The 22,300-nt window shown below is 38.8% G+C and overlaps 1 protein-coding gene and 1 long non-coding RNA gene across 8 annotated transcripts in view; one reads left to right on the top strand and one right to left on the bottom strand.

The window, feature by feature from the left end:
* LOC311433584 (uncharacterized protein) overlaps positions 1 to 22,300 on the top strand; it is a 65,401-nt gene that overhangs the window by 21,762 nt on the left and 21,339 nt on the right. For 4 of the 7 annotated variants that reach the window (XM_084512848.1, XM_084512849.1, XM_084512851.1 and 1 more), the window contains one exon: positions 21,320 to 21,366. The exons of 2 other annotated variants lie outside the window; for them this stretch is intronic. In XM_084512848.1, coding sequence (XP_084368974.1) covers positions 21,320 to 21,366 — 47 coding nt within the window. Of the gene's footprint in view, positions 1 to 4,946; positions 5,206 to 5,493; positions 6,978 to 21,319; positions 21,367 to 22,300 lie in introns of those variants that run through there. One more of the 7 variants, XR_014690835.1, reaches the window with a different exon arrangement.
* LOC311433588 lies at positions 5,276 to 21,949 on the bottom strand. Its single transcript, XR_014690843.1, has 2 exons — positions 21,887 to 21,949; positions 5,276 to 5,578 (listed from the first exon to the last, which is right to left on the bottom strand). It is a non-coding gene; the product is annotated as an uncharacterized lncRNA (long non-coding RNA).

Below are 22,300 nucleotides of genomic sequence, written 5' to 3' on the forward strand. Positions count from 1 at the left end.
TGCAGCATTATCTGGACGGTTAGTTGGCGTGAGCCCTTTTTCAAGGATCACAGGCAATGTGGGAGACTGAGTCACCTGAAGAAAAGATCTGCAGAGGCAGTGCTGGCTAGATGCTGCTTGTTATGGGACAGGAGAATGGGCTTCTCTTCTCCACTTCATCTTGCTCTTCAATCTATTGCCATCTTTTATCTTACTGCAGCAAGAAGGGGAGAAGTAGGTGCGTCACCACGTTTTCCCAGTGTAAGAGTTTAATTGGAAGAAGAAAGAAACACCAGAGGTCTATTTTAAAAATTGTGTGCAAAATCTGGATAATCTTGCTGATAATCTTGGTGTATAATATGTTTTTACTCAGAATAAAGGCAGACTGATAATCAGACCTTACCATACCTTCAAGCATGCAACACATGCCTCACATTTCTGTGGGTTTTTGGGAATAATAAATCATATGCTACTGAGTTGAGTCCTAACAGTGCAGGGGGTCACCTACTTTCAGTCTGAGAGAAATAAAACTGCCCTGATTGTGTTCAAAAAGACATGCATCAGAATTCACTTCTCCATTTACTTTCACTTCATGTTCTACAGACTAAAGAAATGTGGAATAACTACAGACTTTCTAATGTTTCAAAAAGTAGTAACACAGAGAACATTAAAAGGGGAAATGAATTTGTTACGCCGTCCACCTCAGAAACACCTACAATGTGACAATTTGTTATTATGCAAAAGATGCAAAATCAAGGGCAAGCTAGAGCTAGGAAGTACCAAGACATCATGCATGTCTCCTCCTTATTCAAGTCTGAGATGTAAAAATGGACTAAAGTTTCACTTCAGGTAGGAGATATGTAGCAAGTTGTGAGAAATGGCATGTCTTCTGACATGCTCAGGCACCTAAGCAGCCATTGTGAAACATACCCCTCTAAGAAACATTATACATGTACTGTTCCTGTGGAAAGATAGAATGCTGGGAAAATTAAAGTAAAAACTGAATGCTCATACTTGACAGTGTGGTTTATAAGGCCTGTCTTTCAACAGCCATAAAACATCTGCATTCCCATATCAGAAAGATGAAAATTTTCAATTGCCATTTGCTTAACAACTCTTAACTGCAACCGTAAAAATGTACTAGTTTCATCTAACTTACTTGCTATCACATTTGTCCTTCTCTCCGATCTATTACTCTGTATTTTTGCAGATCCTAAGGCATAGTGTTGCAGTGATTTTACCCTGCTGGACAGCTGAACTCCACCAAAACTGCTCTCTCACTCCCTCCTCAAAGGAAAAGGGGGAGAAAATAATATAGAATTGATCTTCAAATATACACATAAACTGACTTCTCTGGCTGATCCAAAATTCAACAAGGTCACTAGAAAGACTCCTAGCTAAGCATCAGTCTACCCCTTGGAGCCTCAAGCAGGACTTTTTCTTATAATATGTTACCTATATTTCGGTAGCTCATCAATAGATGAGGGACAGAGACTGCCTTCATGAGATTTTTTTCACATTCGGAGTTTATTCATCCATTTAGCAAAAAGCTGATTGATGATGGAATTTCAAACAACCACAGTTTTCTACAACATCTGGATACTGGAGTTTTTAGAATATTCTTCCTATAACATTTTAACTTACCCAGTGGCCAAATAGTTTTGTCCCAAAACATTGGCATCTTCATTTTAATTTGTGTTTTCAGTTCAGACACACATCAGAGTGCCCAGACTTCTATACAGACCTTATCTAAATGACACAAACATCTTGATAGTGCAAAATTGAACTGGAAATGATATAAGACTTTCTTGTCATATATCCAATATTTCTGGTTTCAGTTGGCACTACCAAATTTTCAGCTTTTCTTTTGTACTGTTAACATTTATCTCCATGTCTATCCCAGATCTAGAAGCACAAAAGCATAGAAAAACATTTGTAAAAAAGACCAACCTAATATTTCAGAAAGCAAGGCAAGCTGTGGACAGTACTGATTCTAAGAAAAGGCAAAGGTCTTTTATTTCATTGAAACTACTTTACCCATTCTCACCTCAGTGTTTTCTAGGAAACCTCAAGATATTAAAACCTGGATACATTACATTAACACAGACAAATATAGTAATGGTTAATGATATATGTATTCACAAAAGAAAAACAACTGTGAAGTGCATTACCAGGGACAGATTTATTGTATTTGGTAGATAATAGTAGGTACTCATGAAGTGTTTCTCTCAACCAGTGTGTTTATTGCTACACCAAAATTTAACTTCCTTCTGCAGTGTTTCTCTAAAAATGCTGGTATACACCATGGTTTTTGTCTTCTGAAAACAGGACATGGCTTAAAAAAAAACTTTAATCCATTTACAGCTAAAATACTGTTTATCTTTCAATCCCAGGGACTATGTGTGTGGTTGATAAGGAAACACTAGTCATTTTATCCTTTGTGCACTGCCACTTACCCCATCACAAATAATATGTCTGGTTATTATAAATGATTTGCACCTTGTGGTGCTTTCCTGGCATTTGTGCTTCTCAAGATGTCCCTAATTTTCTACACTAATATCATAGTGAAACTGAGGCTGGTTTAAAGGTGATGATACATGAACCAGGAAGAACCCTGCCTTACATTCTGCTAAAACCACCAACATCCTTTTACTTCTAAACTGAGCACAAGTGATGGGAAGTCACTGAAAGACAGTAAACGTGAACCACACTTAAATGTTAACGGGTTTTAAATAGAGTTTTGACAACACACAGAAAACTATTTATTTTGAGACTTACAGGACTTCTGCAGGATGAGTTGATGCAAATACAATGAAAATTGTAATGTTTGCATTAACTATAAATAAAACATTAAAGAAACCCAATTCCTACCAGGATCACAAGTCAAAAAGAAATAAGAATAAACAAGATCATTAATATACAAATTCATTGATTTTTTTTTTCACCTTAATAAACAATGAACTCATTAATATACCCATATCTGCATATATATATATACAGACACACACAGAACTCAGAGAAAACTAAAATGTTTATCAAGGCCTGTTTCCCAAAATATTACTTATGGGAAACAGTCAAGGGTTTAACAGAAAGACACTAGTTTCTTGGATTTATACCTAGTGCTTTTTGAGAGAATGAGTTAGGTTCTAGAAAGAAACTGAGGATACTCAGAGAAATCTCTAAAGGTAGAATTCGTCATAAAGCACAGACTGATTCAGACAGAAATCCAGTCTCACACTATGCGCATGAAATTGTCCACATCTGCATGCGCATACTCACTCATGCAAAATATAAAATCTTCTTGAAAAGAGGAGTGTCATCATTATTACATATAGTAGAAAAAAAAAAAAAAAAAACTCTTGAAAAATTGGGATGGAATAATATCAACATCCAGTGTTTGAGGGAGCAAAGGAAATTATACAGTATCAGTTTTAATTTTGTTTTTTTTTTTTGACAGTTCATCCAAAATTAATGGAAATGCCTCTTAGTCCTTTGGGTTCAAATCAAAAACCACTTTCTCTTGTTCAGAATCTAGTCACAACTTCCATTTCTAATTATTAATGTAAATTACTACTGATGTAGAGGTGATGCAGTAAGCTACATTAACATAATTTCCATAGATACATTATTAACTAAAGTCTATTTTTCTTGCAGACATACTAATGTCTTTATACTAACTGTATAAAAGTAATCTTATTTTTGGTGAAACACAGAGCTGAGGGAATTACCAGCCATACAGATAAAGTAAGGTTTGAAAAATGAAGATAATTTTACTAGAATTGAAAAAGTCTGCTTTGGGATTTGAGGAAAATGAAGTTAATGACCCAGATTCTTTGAAAGCTACTTACTCTTCCCACAACATTGGCAGAAAAGAAAAAAAATACATTTAAAAGTTACACACCCAATAATACTTTGTTGGTTTTCCACCACAGGGAAATAAGGTAACATTGAAGTACATTAAATATTTTTCCCATGTTTTACACAGAAAGAAATCACTGGTATTGGCTCAGCTACATCTTTGTTCACCAAGACTTTGGTTAGTGATTGTGGCCACTGAATGTTCCACCACTGTATTCATGCAACGAGTTACAATAATTTACTACATGGATGAGTGAGAAATAATTAAGCTACTTAAAAAACTATTTAACCATTCATCCCAGGTTATCCTCTTGCCTCACTGTACTGCAGTGTCCTTAGGTGCTTTGTGCCATCTGAGCTCATCCACCCCAGAATGGCTGAGTGCAGCATTTTTTGGATGCAGGGAGGCAAATGTGGTTTTGGCAGCATACTAAGTGTGAGGGTAGAAATAGGCCTAAGGAGTCCTGTTGTGGAAAAAGGCGGTGGGCATCTTTCAGTAGGTTAGGGTCAGATGAGCATAGCAACTTGTTTGTGAGGACTTGGCTGTGCTGACGTGCAACTTATGTTGAAATTCAAGGTCACAGGGAACAAGTCAGAGAACCACAGCTACATGAAAATTACCCACAGATTCAGCACTTTCCAAAAGGTTAAAAGGATCTGGGGGGACTTTTAGCTGGTACAATACAAAGCAAGTATGGATGAGAATAGGATGCATTTACAATGTTAATGAAAAAAAAAAAAAAAAAAAAAAAAGGATGAAAAGGTTGAAAAGGTTAACCAAATAACAACAAAACAACAAACATTTAAGCTGTGATTTACATTAAGAGGAATGTGATTTTTAAGATGGCAAGATAAGAGAGGCAAATATGTTACTCTGCTTGGCTCCTAGTTACAATAATGAAACAGTTTTTTTGGCAAGAGATTTCGGAAGAGAGTAAAAATTTTAAGTTTAGAAAATATGACCTAAAAGAGAAGGTAAAGGAACTGGTTTTGTTTTGTCTAGAAAACGGAAGACTAAGACACGACATATTAACATAATCCTTCAATATATAAAATGTTGTTATGAAAAGAACAGTGAGCATTTTCCCTTCTTTTCTCTTTGGGAACAGGACAAGAGATCCACTTAATTCTCAGCAAAGACAGAAATTAGATTTCATGTGAAAATTCCTAACTGGGGTATTGACTTCTGGAACAGATGCTAAGAGCTGTTTTACACAAATATCTGTCTATGACAACTTGTGTGTGCTTTACCATGCCTTGCTGCTGGAAGACAGGTTGGAGGCTCCATTCTAGGTACTTTGGAAGACTTACTTCTTCTACAGTTTAGGAGGACATTGACACAAAATTTACCAACAGCTTAAGCACAGAGTAAGTTATAGATTGGATTTTTTCAATACCTTGGATTGCTTTTTTTTTTTTTTTTGTAATTTCACAGATCTTTTCGTTTCAGCTTCATCTTTATTAATGTTTGAGTATTTACATAATTCAGTTTATTGAGTTAGATCAGACAGTGCAGCTATTACATAGAATATTTTATAATTTAATCTCTGTTTACTTGGAAGTTCAAGAGTCAGAAAGAGACAGAATATATGTTAGTTACTGTGATTTAGTCTTAAACCTGCAGCAATAAAAAATTTCTGCTATATTCCTTCATAGAATCAGAGAACAGCTTGGGTTGGAAGGAACCTTGAAGATCATCCACTTTCAACCCCTCTGCCATGGACAGGGATGCCACAAATACCTGAAGAACAAACAAAGATCATCTTTGTCAGTCTATTTGAATTTGTCAGGGAACAGAAAATAGCTGAAAATCCTCTTCATGAAACTATTATAATAATTCCACCATCCCAGTGTGTATGGGAGGTCTCATTAAATGCCTGCAGTTATTTAACTCAGAAACAGAAAAAATAAACCTTCTATTTTTCTATTAAGATATCTGTAAGACTGAAGATGACTTACAGTCACAGAGAGTTATACAGAATTAGAAAATTCTTCAGTGCTTCATACTGCATTATACGGTCAACTTTAAGGAAGGCATATTGGGGGAAAAAATAACATTAGGATTTGGGAAGGTGTATTTTGTTTTTCAGTGGACAGCTAGTCTTTGGATTAGTTCAATAAGAGACATAGCTCCTGGAGGTGGCAGGCTGTATGCCAGGATTCACAGATCAGACACGAATTAAGTTGGTGCATGCAAGAGAGTTGCTAAATTTTCAGACTTTCATAACAATTGATATAAAAGCAGCTTTTCCTAGGCTCATGCCAACACAGAAATAATTAGTCTAAACCATGTGGTTGAGGAAGCTTACAAAGAGCTTGACAGGATTTTTAAACCCTTATCAGTAGGTTTTCTAGTATCAGCTAGGCAAAACCATTCACCATTAAATGTGGATTATTGTTTGCTAGGTTTTATCAACTAACACCTACTCCTGGGTAAGTGTATGGGCTTTACACCTTCGCTGGTGTTAAGTGACTCCCAAAGGCCAAGTGTGACCACCTGCTTCCACTTGCAGCCTGGGAAGACTTACCTTCTGTTTCATTAGACTGTTCTATGGAGCCTCCATAAACCTTTCTGGGCACTGTTTCTCCAGATATTGCTTTGTGCAAACTCCAAAGACTTTCATAGGAATTGTGCATTTTGACTCAGACCAAACAAATATGGAAATCTTAGCAATATGGTTTAGTGGAGGACTGGTTAGTGTTAGGTCAGAAGTTGGGCTTGATGATCTTGAGGTCTCTTCCAACCTAGATAATTCTGTGATTCTGTGAAATCAACAGGATGGTTACCCACAACTTTGCTGAGCATAGAGTCATGCCCTTGATGTTTTTGAAAGTGTTGGGCCAAAGCTAATGCAACTGAGACAGCAGGAGGCCTGTCAGAGCATTGCTCCTGGGCCCTCATTCCCCACTGATAAGAGGAGGCAGCTGGAGGACGCCAGCTCTTCATCCCGCTTGCACAGTAGTTACAAAGGTTGGAATGACTCTGTTGGGATAAAATAAGAGCTATTGAGAGGAAGTCTTTCCCATCCCAAATTCTAATCATCTGTGGGTTTTGTTGTTGTTGTTTGTTAAAAAAAAAAAAAAAAAAAAAAAAAAAAAAGAGTTTGGAAAGAAGTTATTTTTTAAAGTACTTTTCATTTTCATACAGGTCAGAAGCTGAAGGAATGTAGGTGGAAGCACAAGCAGACATTCTCTCTCCTGAATAATCTAACCTTTTGGAAACTTTCAAGAATCACTCAGAGCTTCTCAGTGGGTAGGGATGTGCTCAGTTGTCATTTGCAGGATCACCTGTGGCTAATTAGGAAAAAGAGTTGAGGGAGTTACAGGTTAGATAGAAATGCCAGAACTGCAGGTGCTCTCACTCTCACTTAGGTGCCCAGCTTGTTTTCAGGCTCTGGACCTCTGGTCATTTGTATTTATTTATTTATTTATTTTTCTGTTGATAACAGGGTTCCAGGCATCCCTTTGGAATAAATCTAGTCTTTCTGAGATTAAACCCACAAGTTATTCTGGGGAGCATTTGCTTCCAGAAACCACCAGCTCAGCTCTATGCAATTTTCCCCTGTTATTCCAGAAAAGTCATGCCCTTGGGTATGCTCAAACAGACTTATACCATGTCTGGTATAATGAAAATTAATGCATGGTGTGCATTAATTTGATATTATGCTATGGTGACACCAAAGAAGCAGGCTGAAATGTTCTGAAAGGCCATGATATACAAGAATTGTGTCTTAGGGCCACGGTGTTTTTCTGTGTATTCCAGAGAAGACAGCAGGAGAGTTGCTGCACAGTGCAGCCCTGGAGAGTATGTATGCAAGTCACTCCATGCTACCTGTTGTAGGATTAATCCCTCATGGAAGGCCTGTCCCAATATGGACCAATATGTAGCTGGTGCTGCATAAACGAAATAAAGAGTTCACAAAACAGAGAAGAAATAGAGCTGTACTTAAGGATTCCCAGAAGACTGAGGAACACCTAAGTAGAAAAAAATATAATTATTCAGACAACAAAAGGGATGATGGATGAAAAGCACAGTAGTTGGATAAGAAGTTCATTCTACTTCTGCCAATTCCTCATTGTAATAATATGTCACAGCCAGGCTCCAAATAGTGGTTTGCTCTACCATAATTCTTGAATTCAATTACCACTGAAATACATTTACTGCTGGTTGTTAGCATCCAGCCCTCAAAATAGTGCACAATATACCTTCTTCTCTCTTCCTTCCTTCCTTCCTTCCTTCCTTCCTTCCTTCCTTCCTTCCTTCCTTCCTTCCTTCCTTCCTTCCTTCCTTCCTTCCTTCCTTCCTTCCTTCCTTCCTTCCTTCCTTCCTTCCTTCCTTCCTTCCTTCCTTCCTTCCTTCCTTCCTTCCTTCCTTCCTTCCTTCCTTCTTTCTTTCTTTCTTTCTTTCTTTCTTTCTTTCTTTCTTTCTTTCTTTCTTTCTTTCTTTCTTTCTTTCTTTCTTTCTTTCTTTCTTTCTTTCTTTCTTTCTTTCTTTCTTTCTTTCTTTCTTTCTTTCTTATCATTTAGTCAGAAAAAGTCTAATTAAACTTGGTTTTGCAAGTGTTCTGACAGACCATGGAAGACCCTTTTATTCTGCTGACCAGAGGATGGGCGAGAATTTTCAATATCCAAACGTCAATAACTGAACTCAGCAATTTTCCTTCTTGAGCAAGGTGATATGCAGAGAAGTATTAGACCTTCTTTCTTCCCTGAGTCCAAAATCCCTAGAGAGAGAAAAAGTAGAATGGTTCTTCAAACCAGTGTGAACTTTGTTCCAGGGACTCTCTAGCAATGATTGTGTGGTGCTGGCAGGAGAGGAGGAACAATTTTATTTTCTGTTCTTGTTCTTCAGATAAATAAATAAATAAATAAATAAATAAATAAATAAATAAATAAATAAGACCTCAAGCTCTTGACCTGCTGTGGGCAGCACACAGCAGAGCCTCCTCAGCACACCGCTTCCTAGAGTATGCCAGCGTATAGGAAACCACCACTCACAGACCTAAGGGAAAATGGAAAAAATGCTACAAATGCCACATCTTTTTTCAATTATTTCTGCATTCCCCATAGCCCTGAGGATTCTGTCCCAACTCCAGTTGGTGTGTGCCAGTCAGTATGTCTGGGAATACTGGTAGAAATGTGGACAAATCTCTTCATTCACATACTTGACACTATAGCAGCAATGCCACGTCAGGGTCAGGGGTTCTTCTCCTGCAGGTATAGGTGCTCTGCAGCCTGTGTGTCCCAACCACATCACTGAAGAAATGGGGATTTCTCTGAAGAGATTTTGTAGGTACACCAGCTACTTTATTGAAATCTCAGGTTTTCTTAGTACTAGAGGTATAGAGAAGCAAAAGATCTGCTGCAGATGTGGAAGAAATCATTTGCATTTATACCAAACTCTAAATTGGAGGTTATTCATGTAAATACTTTGACCTCTTGAGGCAGAGTAGTGCAAAACAGAGGAGTGGCATTTTGGCATCGTTTCATACACAGGGCAGCACATGGGAAAGGCCACAGTCTCAGGCTTCTTTTTGGTGCATTGTCTCTCTCTATTATTATTATTTTTATTATTATTATGTTTTAACTGGGTAATATCAAGATGTTGAGACAGCAAGAAAAGAAAAGCCTCAAACCATTTCAAAGGCTGTTGTAGTCTTAAAAATTTCAGAAATGAACTACAGAAATGTAGTGGACCTGGTAGTCCCCTTTAGATGTGATAGACATGCATAGTTATGTGCATAATGGTTGGGTTTTAATTGTAGAAAACTTAATAGCTGTGCACAATTTCATTTTTGAATGCCCATTCCTTTTGAATGACTGTTCCTGAATAGTCCTTGTTCAGGAAGGCTTTTCTTCCTCTTTGGGGAGTTAATTCTCTCACAGAGTACATGCATATGGACCTATCTATACTAGGCGCACCAAAGATCTGTAAACTATTTATTATTTTATTTTATTTATATTTTGTTTTAATTATTTTATTTTATTTTACTTTAACTTAAGAAGCTGCTCATGCTTCTATGTGCAAGTAGTTCCAAACTGAGCAAAACTATCTCATTTGGAGAAGGTAAATAGAGTGCAAACTTGCAGAAGTTCATTCAGTAATGGGGGAAAACTGCTCAGCATTGCCTCTTCTTTCCTTGTGCCCTCTTCCTCACCTTTCTTGAACATATACTGTAGACCATCCTGAAAGTAAAGTCTCCATCCACCACTCCCTTGATATTGATATAAAGGCAGCTTTACCTCCACCCAGATTCTTCCCTGGCCTCAGTAACCAAGAAAACACAACATCCATCTTTCCCTCTTTCTCATTCTGTCTTTGGACTTTAAGCCAGGTAAGAGTATAAGCTATAAATTGAAGTGAAATATACAGCTGGGTAAATAAAGTGAGACGAAAGGGAGAAAAAGGGAAATGTGTTTCCTATCACAGTTTAAAAAACAGACTTGGCACACAAGGGGAAAAAAAACAAAACAGGAAACAAGGTTTTACATATAAATTAAACTTTTTCACCCTGAACATTTTTAGATAGCCCAGGAGTAATAAGAATGTGTGTTTCTTGGACTGGCAAAGCAAGCATTCCAACACTAAATGGCTTCCTGTTCAACATGTTCAAAGCCAGGGACTGTTTTGGGGGGTTGGTTAGAAATATGTGTGAAGTATGCACTTTTACTTCAAGCCAAATCAAATGTTTTTCGTCTTCCCTCATCCCCTCCCCCACTGAAAAAAAAAAAAAAGGTAAGCGTGACCAACATTTTTTCCGTCACTGAGGAAGTTCAGTGATTAGCCTTGAGTTAATCTGCAAACATTCAGGCTTTCCGGTAAAGTTACTTAAAAAGGAACTGGTCAATGTCATTCTGCACTGGCATTTGAGGCTGTTGAGCTGTAATGAGTAGATGCATATAGAGCTCAAGAACTTGGCCCCATGCAAAGACAGGGAAATAGTGAATATTTGAGGGTATGAAGTGTTTTACAGCATTTTCCCCCATTGGTGTCAAACCTGTAATTCACAAATTGTTGATTCATTTTCTTCTTCTACCACACCAGCCTCAAATGTTATTTGGTACTGCATGTTCTTCGCATCTTTAGGACTTTTTTTTTTTTTTTTTTTTTGAGTTTTGAGTTTTGAGTTTTACAAGGTTTGATTACATGGCCAAAAGTGAAAATAACACGTGGGAAAAAAGCGTGGAGCGCCAGATGTCATGGATGCGCCAAGGCGAGGAGGTTTTCCAGTTCCTCACTGAAGCCACAAGGTACTTTTTGCAAAAAAAAAGCCACAAATGTACACCTTTTTATAGTTAGTGGGCAATAGTTACATCTAACTAACCTGGGCTTCAATCTATCCCTTTCAATATAATCAGAGAAGTCTCACAACAGCTTCTAGTAACGTTTTTTCTCCCAGCTCCAAACAAACAGACGACATGTAAGTGGTAGCCAACTATTTTCTTCTAATGCATTTTTTTGTTTCATTCCAGTGTTTTTGAGCAAACCTAGGATCTAAACACTGTCCTGTTTCAATATTTGAAGAATGCTATGTACTGATTACAGTCCAAGGTGGTACGTTGTTGCTGAGACATTGGTCTTGTCTGTTGCTGTTAAGCCACCTCGAATGAACCAAGCTCCATAATTTGTTTTGGTCCTTTCTGCCTATTTTTTTGTAAAAAATATTAGGAGGCTCTTATAAACATATATTTTGGGGTTTTCACTTGGAAGAAATGCATCTTAGGAAGAGGTCTGGATCTCCAGCCTCATACAAGTCAAGAAAATTCTGCCTGGGCAGGTTAAGAAATGATTTTATAGCCAACTGTAGCACTAATATTCAGAAGTACTGCTGAAGGTAGAACTATGGATAACAATAGTGGGAATTAGTGAACACTAGATAGACACCACTGATGACTCATTCTTGGAGCTCCACATACTTCATGATCACTGTTGCAAAGTATCATGAAAGTAAAGTATCTATATCCTCAATGCAAGACCTTTATCTGGAGACAGGAAATAACAGCTCTTGGTCCATTTGCAGCTTTCTGTTTCCAATTCTGGCAAGTACACACTATTCCTCTTGGTGGGGATGATGGCAGCAACATGAACAACCACATGAAGCTCTGAGGAAGCCTTGAAAAGAGGGGAAGATGAAAACACAGAAGAGAACTGCGCATAGCACTAGTTAAGCGGAAAAAATAGAAGTCCGGACACTATGTGAACAACAGGCAACTTGAATACTAGAATACTAGTATAGAATACTAGAAACAAGAAGAAGAAGAAGTTCAACTTTGTACAGAGGTGTTTTATTATGTTGATTCTACAGATGGAAAATGTGTGGTGGTCAGAAAATAAGAAGACTAAAACTTCTGAGAACAAGTGGAAGGAGAAAGAAAAGATGCAATGTGATTATTATCTCATAGCTGGAAGGGCAAAAGCAAGCAAGTGGGATAGAGATTCCTTCTGCTTTTCCAGTAAGATTTCTGGTTAAAAGAAATTATAAATCTGGAAAATGGATCAGATGTAAACAGTATTCCTACATATGTAATTAGAATTAGTTATGTTCCTGTTGTGACTCATTTTGTTTTGTGTTTTTGACACATCTAGGCTCTTGGCATTAACAAGTTTTGCTGTTGTGTCTGCTTGATACTCAGAGCTATTGCTGGGAGAAAGGTAGGGGAACAAGTGGTGAAGGACAGATTTCCTGGACCCATCCCTCTTAAAAAGTTCTGCTTTCCCAGGGAGGGCCATAGGAGTTCAGTTTCTAGTGGTCCTGTGACAGCTGCTCAGTGAAGACTCTTCTGCCACCTCCCTGGTACACTTACATTTCATTTTAGTTCACCGCCATGCCTACATTTTCTTTTGCCCTTCAGACTCCTTCCTTCCCTCAGGCCCATCCAAAATAGATGCATTATATTTGTTTCCTGTGTCTGAACCCTGCAACTTTAATTCTTCTGAGTTTCTGTTCTATCTTGTAGCTTCACATCCCTTACAAGATTTCTAGACACCAGTTACTTCTGTGGTGTCAGTCATTAGCAAAGTAATATGAGTTCTCAAGAAGGGGGATAGGTATAGGTATGTTCCGTAATAGCTGCAGGGTCCAAACTTTTTCAGAGTTGCATTAGCAAAAGTGGAACTGCAGGCTCCCAGAAGTACAATATCAACAGGTTGGAAACCAAAGGCACATAGTGTAATCAACATATTTCTTGTATCTCAGTTTGTGCTGAAAGAAAGAGAGACAGAGAGAAAGAGAGAAAGGAAGAAGAGAGAGAGAGAGAGAGAGAGAGAGAGAGAGAGAAAGAAAGAAAGAAAGAAAAAGAAAGAAAGAAAGAAAGAAAGAAAGAAAGAAAGAAAGAAAGAAAGAAAGAAAGAAAGAAAGAAAGAAAGAAAGAAAGAAAGAAAGAAAGAAAGAAAGAAAGAAAGAAGAAGAAAGGAAGGAAGGAAGGAAGGAAGGAAGGAAGGAAGGAAGGAAGGAAGGAAGGAAGGAAGGAAGGAAGGAAGGAAGGAAGGAAGGAGGGAAGGAAGGAAGGAAGGAAGGGAGGGAGGAAGGAAAAAGAAGGAATTAGAAAAGAAGGAAAATTACAGAAAGAAATAAAGAAGGAAATTAAAAGAAAGGGAACAACAAAAGAACTTTGGGAACAGAAATCCAAGTAAATATGGAAAAGAAAGCCAAGGCAAAAGAAAGATTTCAGGGATAATTTATAGCAGTTTAAACCCCTATTTCTTTTGCCAGTTATAGAAATCCTAATCCTGTTACATGATCCTAACATCTTTAAAACTGCTTCAGTGAATCATTGCCATTACCAATATGGGCAGAAATTTACTATATCAGCTTCCCAGACACTGAACACAGTGTTGGCAGAGCTAATAGATATTAACTCAGTGAGTCAGATAGGGTGTTCTTTTTTTATCTCCAAGGCACACAGCAGCAGTTCAAGCCATGTCACCACTGGAGCTGCTGTTGAAAGCTGGGCAGCCGATGAGATAAGAATAGGATTGCTGATCGGTGGTACGGCAGGAGTTGCATGGTAAGTGCAAGCAGTCCCAACAGGTAATGAGACTATTACTAACATCCTGGAATACTTCCTCGAGGTCATGTAGGTCATATTCAGGAATATAAAAACAAACAACCAAACAAACAGAAACAGACACCACTAATAAAGCTATCACTGCCATTATAATGCTATCATAATGTCATTATGATGCCTAGTTTCAGGCATCATCAACTCAGTTGCTTCACTTTGTCTTCTTCATTCTCATAATGATTTCCAAAGTCTCCCTCAGTGGATCTTTGCACTTGTGAGATCTTTGTCCAGGTTGAATTTCATATTTTACTCTCTTTGCTTGCTAGTTTCTAGTATATGCTGCTTTCAGAGAAGGGTGTTTTTTTTTTTTTTTTTTTTTTTTTTTTTTTTTTTTTGTGTGTGTGTGTAAACAATGTTCCTACATCTACTCTTAACATAATGGGAATAGATTTTGCTCCTTTAGGAAGCTTTTTCCTATTGAAATAGCTAGATCTGATGGCCATGGTAGAACTAAACAAGGAATACTCTGCACTCTGTTGAAACACAGCACTATGAAAGCAATGTGAAGGTGTTCTGAAGCAGTCGTGTGTGTTGTAGAATCATTATGTGGCTACCCTCTGCCAAATGGCATCAGTGAATTTAGTAACAGCCAGAGGCTCATGTTGCTCTTCAAGACACATCAGACTGTTTTCTCTCATTTTTCCATTCTTCTCTGCTTTCACTGTTCTACCCTTTGAATCATTTGAGAAGCCCAAATTTCAAAAACACTGAGAAAGGCAGGCTTTAGACAGTGTGACACATACCTACATAGTAATTGCTTTTTCAACACAGTCACAACCATAATGACCCCTCCCATATCTGCTGAACAACCAGATGGGCATCAATACACTGAAGAGAGAATATGGCCTCCTGTCCCATATTGTCTAAATATAAATTTCTCTGAAAAGTAAAAGAGTTTGGTTTTTGGTTGTACAGTGCAACTCTGAGCATTCCTCTTCACAGAAAGGTGGGTAAAAGGAAGACTAGACAATCAGATAACACAGTTTGGCAGTGCTTCTGTTCCCTGCCAGAACTGTTATTTCCACAAGGCTGCAGGAGCATAACCTCTTGCATTTTTGCTTCTCAAAGTGAGATATTGAAGAGTGTGGGGCCGGTCCTCTTTAATATCTTCATCGATGATCTGGACGAGGGCATCGAGTGCACCCTCAGTAAGTTTGCAGATGACACCAAGTTAGGTGCGTGTGTCGATCTGCTTGAGGGTAGGAAAGCTCTGCAGGAGGATCTGGATAGGCTGCACCGATGGGCTGAGGTCAACTGCATGAAGTTTAACAAGGCCAAGTGCCGGGTCCTGCACCTGGGGCGCAATAACCCCAAGCAGAGCTACAGGCTGGGAGAGGAATGGTTGGAAAGCTGCCAGGCAGAGAAGGACCTGGGAGTGATGGTGGACAGTCGGCTGAATATGAGCCAGCAGTGTGCTCAGGTGGCCAAGAAGGCCAACGGCATCCTGGCTTGTATCAGAAACAGCGTGACCAGCAGGGCTAGGGAGGTGATCGTCCCCCTGTACTCAGCTCTGGTGAGGCCGCACCTCGAGTACTGTGTTCAGTTTTGGGCCCCTCGCTACAAGAAGGACATCGAGGTGCTTGAGCGGGTGCAGAGAAGGGCGACAAAGCTGGTGAGGGGCCTGGAGAACAAGTCCTACGAGGAGCGGCTGAGGGAGCTGGGCTTGTTCAGCCTGGAGAAGAGGAGGCTCAGGGGCGACCTTATCGCTCTCTATAGGTACCTCAAGGGAGGCTGTAGCGAGGTGGGGGTTGGCCTGTTCTCCCACGTGCCTGGTGACAGGATGAGGGGGAATGGGCTTAAGTTGAGCCAGGGGAGTTTTAGGTTAGATGTTAGGAAGAACTTCTTCACTGAAAGGGTTGTGAGGCACTGGAACAGGCTGCCCAGGGAAGTGGTGGAGTCACCATCCCTGGAAGTCTTCAAAAGACGCTTAGATGTAGAGCTTAGGGATATGGTTTAGTGGAGGGCTGTTAGCGTTAGGTTGGAGGTTGGACTCGATGACCTTGAGGTCTCTTCCAACCTAGAAAATTCTGTGATTCTGTGATTCTGTTAACAAACTATGAACACACATTATGAACACCAAATCACATGTCATGTACATAATATACAGGTAGGATCTGCTATGACACAAAGAATAAAAATATGACTAAATACTGTACATAGCTTTTCACTTGACTTGTAAAGGAGTTTGTGCTGTATTTTCTTTTGTTGCAATGAGTTGAAGTTTTTTCTTCTGGAAAAAACTTTATTATTTGGCAGAATAAAGGAGCCCAAGTGTTTTTCTTTGGTCATTTTCTTTTCATTTAAATATCTTGTTTCTATAGATTGATAATTAAAGAAAATTATTGGAGACCAATATGATAGATTTTCATACTGGTGAAAATAACCTCCTCAGATGCAACACAAGATAAAATGAACTCTCAATTGCTATTAGAAGAAGGCTTATAACATGCTATTTCCAGCTATTTCTAGCTTCCAGAAAATTCCAGGGTCTTTTGCAGCTCACCAAATTAAATGGATTTGAGTCAGGAAAGTGTAACTTCAGATTTCCTTGAGAGTGCTATAATGCAAGAATAACCAACAGGTAGACCAGCAATGGACTGACAGGAAGCAAATTGCAAGCTACTAGAGGAATTTCTTCATAGTTTATGGATGGGGTGGCTTAATGTGTAAGAGAGGTTGCTTGACTCTTATCCAGTGGTAGATGTTAGGGCTCCGGGTGCAGTGACTGCCTTACTCAGGGCAGTGATTCTCTGCAGTCTTTGTCTTCCCCCTACAGTATCCTTCAGGTGCACTCAAGTCCCTGACAGAAGACTGAACCAAAGTTAGGGGACAAAGCCAATCTAAACAATGATTTATGAGTGATGCACATGTGTACATGCTGCTCTCCCCCCATGAAAGAGTTCAGATTAATTTCAGGAGTGTCCACATGTCACTCAGTGAAGGCAGCATCAATGCCAGGCCGATGCCATGAATGCTGTTATATTTGAACACTGCTATCACTGGAGAAATACTCTAACCTGATAATTGAGGAATGGGAACTGAGCCGTTTTAGCCAGCTTGTTATCAAGACACTATGTAGTCATAGCAGACTACAACATATCTAAACCAAGGACTGGACGTTTGCCACTTGATTTAGTTGTACCTGGGAGTCCAAGGCAATGCTTCTGAGCCACAGTGATCAGTTTTGTCACCAGTCAAGGGGAATGGAGAGATAAGCATAGAGCAATTAGGAGGCAGGGAAAGAAACCATAGGTTGTGGTTATGCTGGGGGCTCTTTATTCTTTCTTTCTGTGCATGCAAAAAGCAGCTGATCCAATATGTTCGGCAAATAGAAACAGATGCATGCAGAAGAACTGGGAACATCTTGTACACAGATGCGAGTCAGTACTTGGCAGGTGGCTAGCTGGAGTCAGATTTCCCAGACAACAATTACATTTTCAAAAAAAGAAAAAAAGAAAAAGAATTAAAGAGACATGAGAAAAAGGAATAATTCATACTAGTCTACAGATGAGCTCTTATGTTAAATTTCTTCCTCTTTCCACATACTTGATTATACATCACGTCAGATATTGTCTGCATAAAATGTCCAGGAACATGACGAATCTTACAAGTACATCTTTTTCTAAATGGATACAAACTAGACTTCAATATAATGTTTTCTGTCCTTTAGGCTGTCCAGCCAGTTCTGATCTGAAAGTTGTACAGACCTAATAACAGGGTATGGTGTTCAAACATGTCTTGTGGAAAGGTAACAAGAAGACCCCATTATTAATACAGTTGTCCAAGGAGAAGGACATGTGCTTCACCATTCATTCTGTTGTTGGCTGTAAGCCAGAGAAATATTTCCACAGCAAGACTTCACCTTGAGAGCTATGAACTGAGGCATGTTTGCTACCCTATGGCAAACAGCATTAAGCTTCCTCTTACCGTGTCTCAGGCTTAGAGCACGTTTTCTAATTTGAGCACGAACAGCCAGATGTGGCCAGAACCACAGAGCTGTAGGTGGGTTATGAATCTGTGTATTGTAATTTGACTTTTAATTGCCACTGAATTCAAATTTTGCTTATTCTATGATAATCAGTATTTATAGGGGTGATTGAAAACTGTCTTTTCAAAAACAGCAATACATGAGAAATATATTTACCTTTGGTATATATTCTATCTGTCTCTGTCTGTCAATATATCTACTGTTAGCAACGGAAAAGCAGAATGCCAAGAGTCAAAATAAATTTGTTTTGGGCAGAGCAGTAGAGTTGAATCTTTGCATTCAAATTTTCTGATAGAAGGGCACACTCCTTTGTTGCCCTCCAGCTCCAATAGTGAACCAGCCCTCTTCTCCAAGTGAGGAGGTTGTGGTATGTCCTGAAATTGTGGTTTAACTGGAGACCTATGTCTAAAGAGGGAAATAAGAGCATAAAAGCAATTACAATGTGCTTAACGCGTTATGATACCATTTCACTTTCCATTGAGGCCTAGCTAAAATTTTAATTTTTGCTAATATTTTAATATTTGCTGTCAATTTGTTACCAAATTTTCTGCAGATAGCCTTTGCTACCTTCACTTCTCCTCAGCCCCAGTTCTCAAGGCAGGTCTGGATGTTTTTTTTCTGTTTGTTTAATGCAGGATAAGGGTAACAATAGAATTGGATCTCAGAAAACTTGATATGCATCTGACAATGTGAGCTATGGGAACAGTGTTAGGCTGTGACTCTCCTCAGGATCTTTTAAGCTCCAAGCTGCAGTTTGACAAGGATGTTTCATTTTTCCTATAATAACAAGCTTTAGCTGCATGCAATAATCCAAAGAAAGCTGGGTGACTAGGAACCACATCTCTGTGAGAGCTAGATACTGCCATAAAACCAGTGAGATATAATACTTTCCAAGTCACTGAAGTACCCTACCTTGAGATGAAACAACAGCTCAGTACAGGATATATTTTTAATGCATTTTAATAGGAAGGAGAGCGGTTAAGTGGGGGAAAAAGGGCAGACTCTAACTGATTATATACAAAAAAGCTTCACAAAAGAACTTTGCTGGGAAAAAAAAAGTAAATATTGCAAGTCATAATTAATCTGTTATGATACCTGAAGATTAAAACAAAGGATTATACATATATATATATATATATATATAGATATATATATATCTCCTCAGCTTTCTTTTCCTAAACAAATTCCTGGGGCTTCTTATGGCACACAACGTTACAGGTTCCCGTTATTTCTCATGATTGAAAGCTTCCAGGCTACCCAGCAGCTGTTGAAGAGAATGCTGCTCTTGGCAGCAAGCACCACTATCAGTTCAGTCCTTACTATGGCCAACAGGAGTCTTCTGGTTGACCTAAGGGCATCTGGATTGAGCACTAAGGGATTTAACTTTCTAAGGCTAGTGGGGATGCAGAAGTTTCCAGACATAAATTTTTCTTTGAAACTGTTATGTGCATGACAGATATTATAAGAAACAGCTTTGAGCTGATAATACTGATCCTGTTGGGGCCTTGCCAGCCAGGCTGCAGCCAGGTTGCACCCAAGCACATAGTATAGTGGCTGGGGAAGACACCACTGCTGACAGCCAGGGCTGCTGAGGGCAAGGGGGCAGCGCATGGATGTGACACCCACTCTCTCTCTCTCTCCCCCCCCCCCCTCCCCCCCCATGTGCATTTAGTAGAAAGCTCTTGTATTTTGTCAATACCAGTCCTCATTGCCAAGAAGAAGTCAGGTGTGGTGGGTAGGCAGTGAAGTTATGACCACTCTTGTTGCTGCTTGCTTGCTTTCGGCCTTTCTAAGGACATGCAAGCTACTCAAAGGGAACACATACTCTGCAGCCTGAAATAGTTTCCCTGTTACTGGGCTCCAGATGCAAAAAGACATGATATAAAAAGTGCGTTATAAAAAGAAATAAATATTGATCTGTTCCTGTGGTGAATGGGTGTGAATGGGCTTAACGTGCTGTGCTGTTACTTTGTGGACCTATGAGTAGAGATCACTGTTTATACAAGCAAGTGAATAAACAAAGAACTAATTAAAAACCTTTTAAGTTTAGGCGTCTCTGAACTTTAGGAGTCTGGATGCCAGCTAGTTCTGAATCAGGGGTGCAGGGTCCAGTTCTGATTTTAAGCAATGTCTTATACTTTGGTGGGTGGGCATGTGGGGTGGGATTTATCCTGCTTTAGTCCTCAAGAAGTTAGTTAATCAAAGTATAGTTACCCAGGCTGTGGCATATCTAGATTCTGATGTCCTTCAAGAATTTCTTAATCATCTGGCTTTTGGAAAATTTGTTTTCCATAGCTTCTGTTACAGAGAAAACCTTGTGCAATGAGAAATCCAGCATTCACTGGGCCAGGAAGACGGGGAGAGGGAGTATGAGACTTGAGGGATAGCAGGTTGCAAGGCTGTTTCCATGTCTGCATCCAATGTTTGTATGAACCATATTCACCCTGTTTTGGGCATTTACTGAAAACCTGGTCTTAGTCTGTCCCACCTGATTGGCTGTAGGCAGCTGCAAGTGTTGTACAGGTGGTTTAATATTCAAGCCTCAGCTCTACTCTGGTGAGGTGGAAAGGAAAGTGCAGATCTATAGTTTTGGGTAGAACCCTAAAAATTAAGTGTTGCAATACCTATCCTTTGGAAATTTAATTCTACTTCTGGATTTAATAACCAGTATGAACCATACACATTGCAGGTGTCCTGTGTGTCAGTCTGTGCCTGCACCTATTTGTCTTATGCCCAGCCCTGCCATGCCAGCTCCCCAAATGGATTATTTTCATTTTGACCTATGACATTTAGCACACAATTATTTCTGGCTCAGTTGAGGTCTGTATCAAAACACATTTTCCTTTTAGAGCAAAAATAAGAGAAGATAATCTGTAGTCCTCTCTAATGTCTCTTCCCCACATGTGATCACTTGCAGGCTAAAATGTCTAAGAGGACCAAATGGAAAGAGTTTTGCTAACAGGGCATTGGCCCAGAATAAACACTTCTGCACTGCATCCTCTACTTCAAACCATTCTTCATTAGTACTGTTTATTCTAAATTGAGCATAAAGTTATAAATGGAGAGCATCCCACAGAGTGCCTATTAATACAGGGTCAGATTCTACAAGACATGACATAGAAAAAATGTTTACTTGCAACAGCAACTATTTAAAGTGAGGGTTCTTTAATCCTTTTTTTTTTTTTTTTTTTTTTTTTTTTGATTGCATAACTTGGCACACATTTAGGGAGGCAACAAGTAAATTTTCAAGAGAGTTGGTAGAATGGTAAAATGATTCTATGGAAAAATTAAGCTCTTCAGGAAATTGATAGCTGAATTTTAAATTTCATTCTTTCCATTTCCTTCCTATAGCAGCAGTTGGGCTCTTCTAGTGAAATGCTTATTGGTATTTCCAGTTTAATACTTTTTTTTTTTTTTTTTTCCCCAAAGGATTATTATGTCTGTACCAGCACTTGGAGAAGATTATCATGAAAAAGGTTTGTTTGTTTGTTTGTTTGTTGTTTTGTTTTGGTTTTGTTTTTTTTTTTTTTCTGCCTTGGAAGGGTGACATTGGATCTAAATCACAAACTGAAGTAGCTGTTGATGTTTGTTATATATTTTTCTGAGACGATTGTTCATGCATTAAAACTGCATGTGGCAGCAATTAGCAAAAGCCTCACTTATTCTGAAAAGAAGGAAGAGCAGACTGGATGGATAAGGGATGTGTTTTTTTTTTTTTTTTTTTTTTTTACCTGTTTAACCATTGTAAGAAAACTGGTTTTAGCAGTTATATGTGTTGTGTCAGTATCGATCAGGGGCTTGAGTATCATGTAAATAGATGTGTCCTTGGCTTCTCTTTCAAAAGACCTAGCACTCTGTGTTTCAACTTACTCTCTGTTGTATTGAGGACTCTGAGCCTCTGTCCTGTGTTCACACATGAAACCAAAAGTTAATGACATGCTACAAAGCCATAATGCTGCCTGGTTCCTACAGACAGGAATAGTTCTGAAAACTGACCTAAGTGTGGTTCTGGTTGCTTTGTTTCCATATAGTCTTCTAGTCTTCTGCCAGTGCTTTTTTTTTTTTTTTTTTTTTTTTCACTGTTGCTGTGTTTTCTTTTTCCTGCATTGTATCTGTAAAAAAAAAAAAAAAAAAAAAAAAAAAAAGCAACTGAAAAATACTTTCCATGCATTGTCTTGCCAAAACAAACAGACCATGCTAACTTACTGTCTAGGTAACATTTTCTGCACTCCTGATTTTCTAAGAAGTCTTCTTTTACTTCATCACATTTGAATGTAGGAGACTGTATACAATTAAGTGTCTGTACTTGTGCAAAATAAACCAGATGCACTCCTACCTGTGCACATTACAAGAACAGGCTTTATTTATTTACTTACTTACTTATTTATTTACTTTTCTTAACCTTATCAC

Source organism: Aythya ferina, assembly GCF_964211825.1.
Source record: "Aythya ferina genome assembly, chromosome: 3".
NCBI lineage: Eukaryota > Metazoa > Chordata > Aves > Anseriformes > Anatidae > Aythya > Aythya ferina.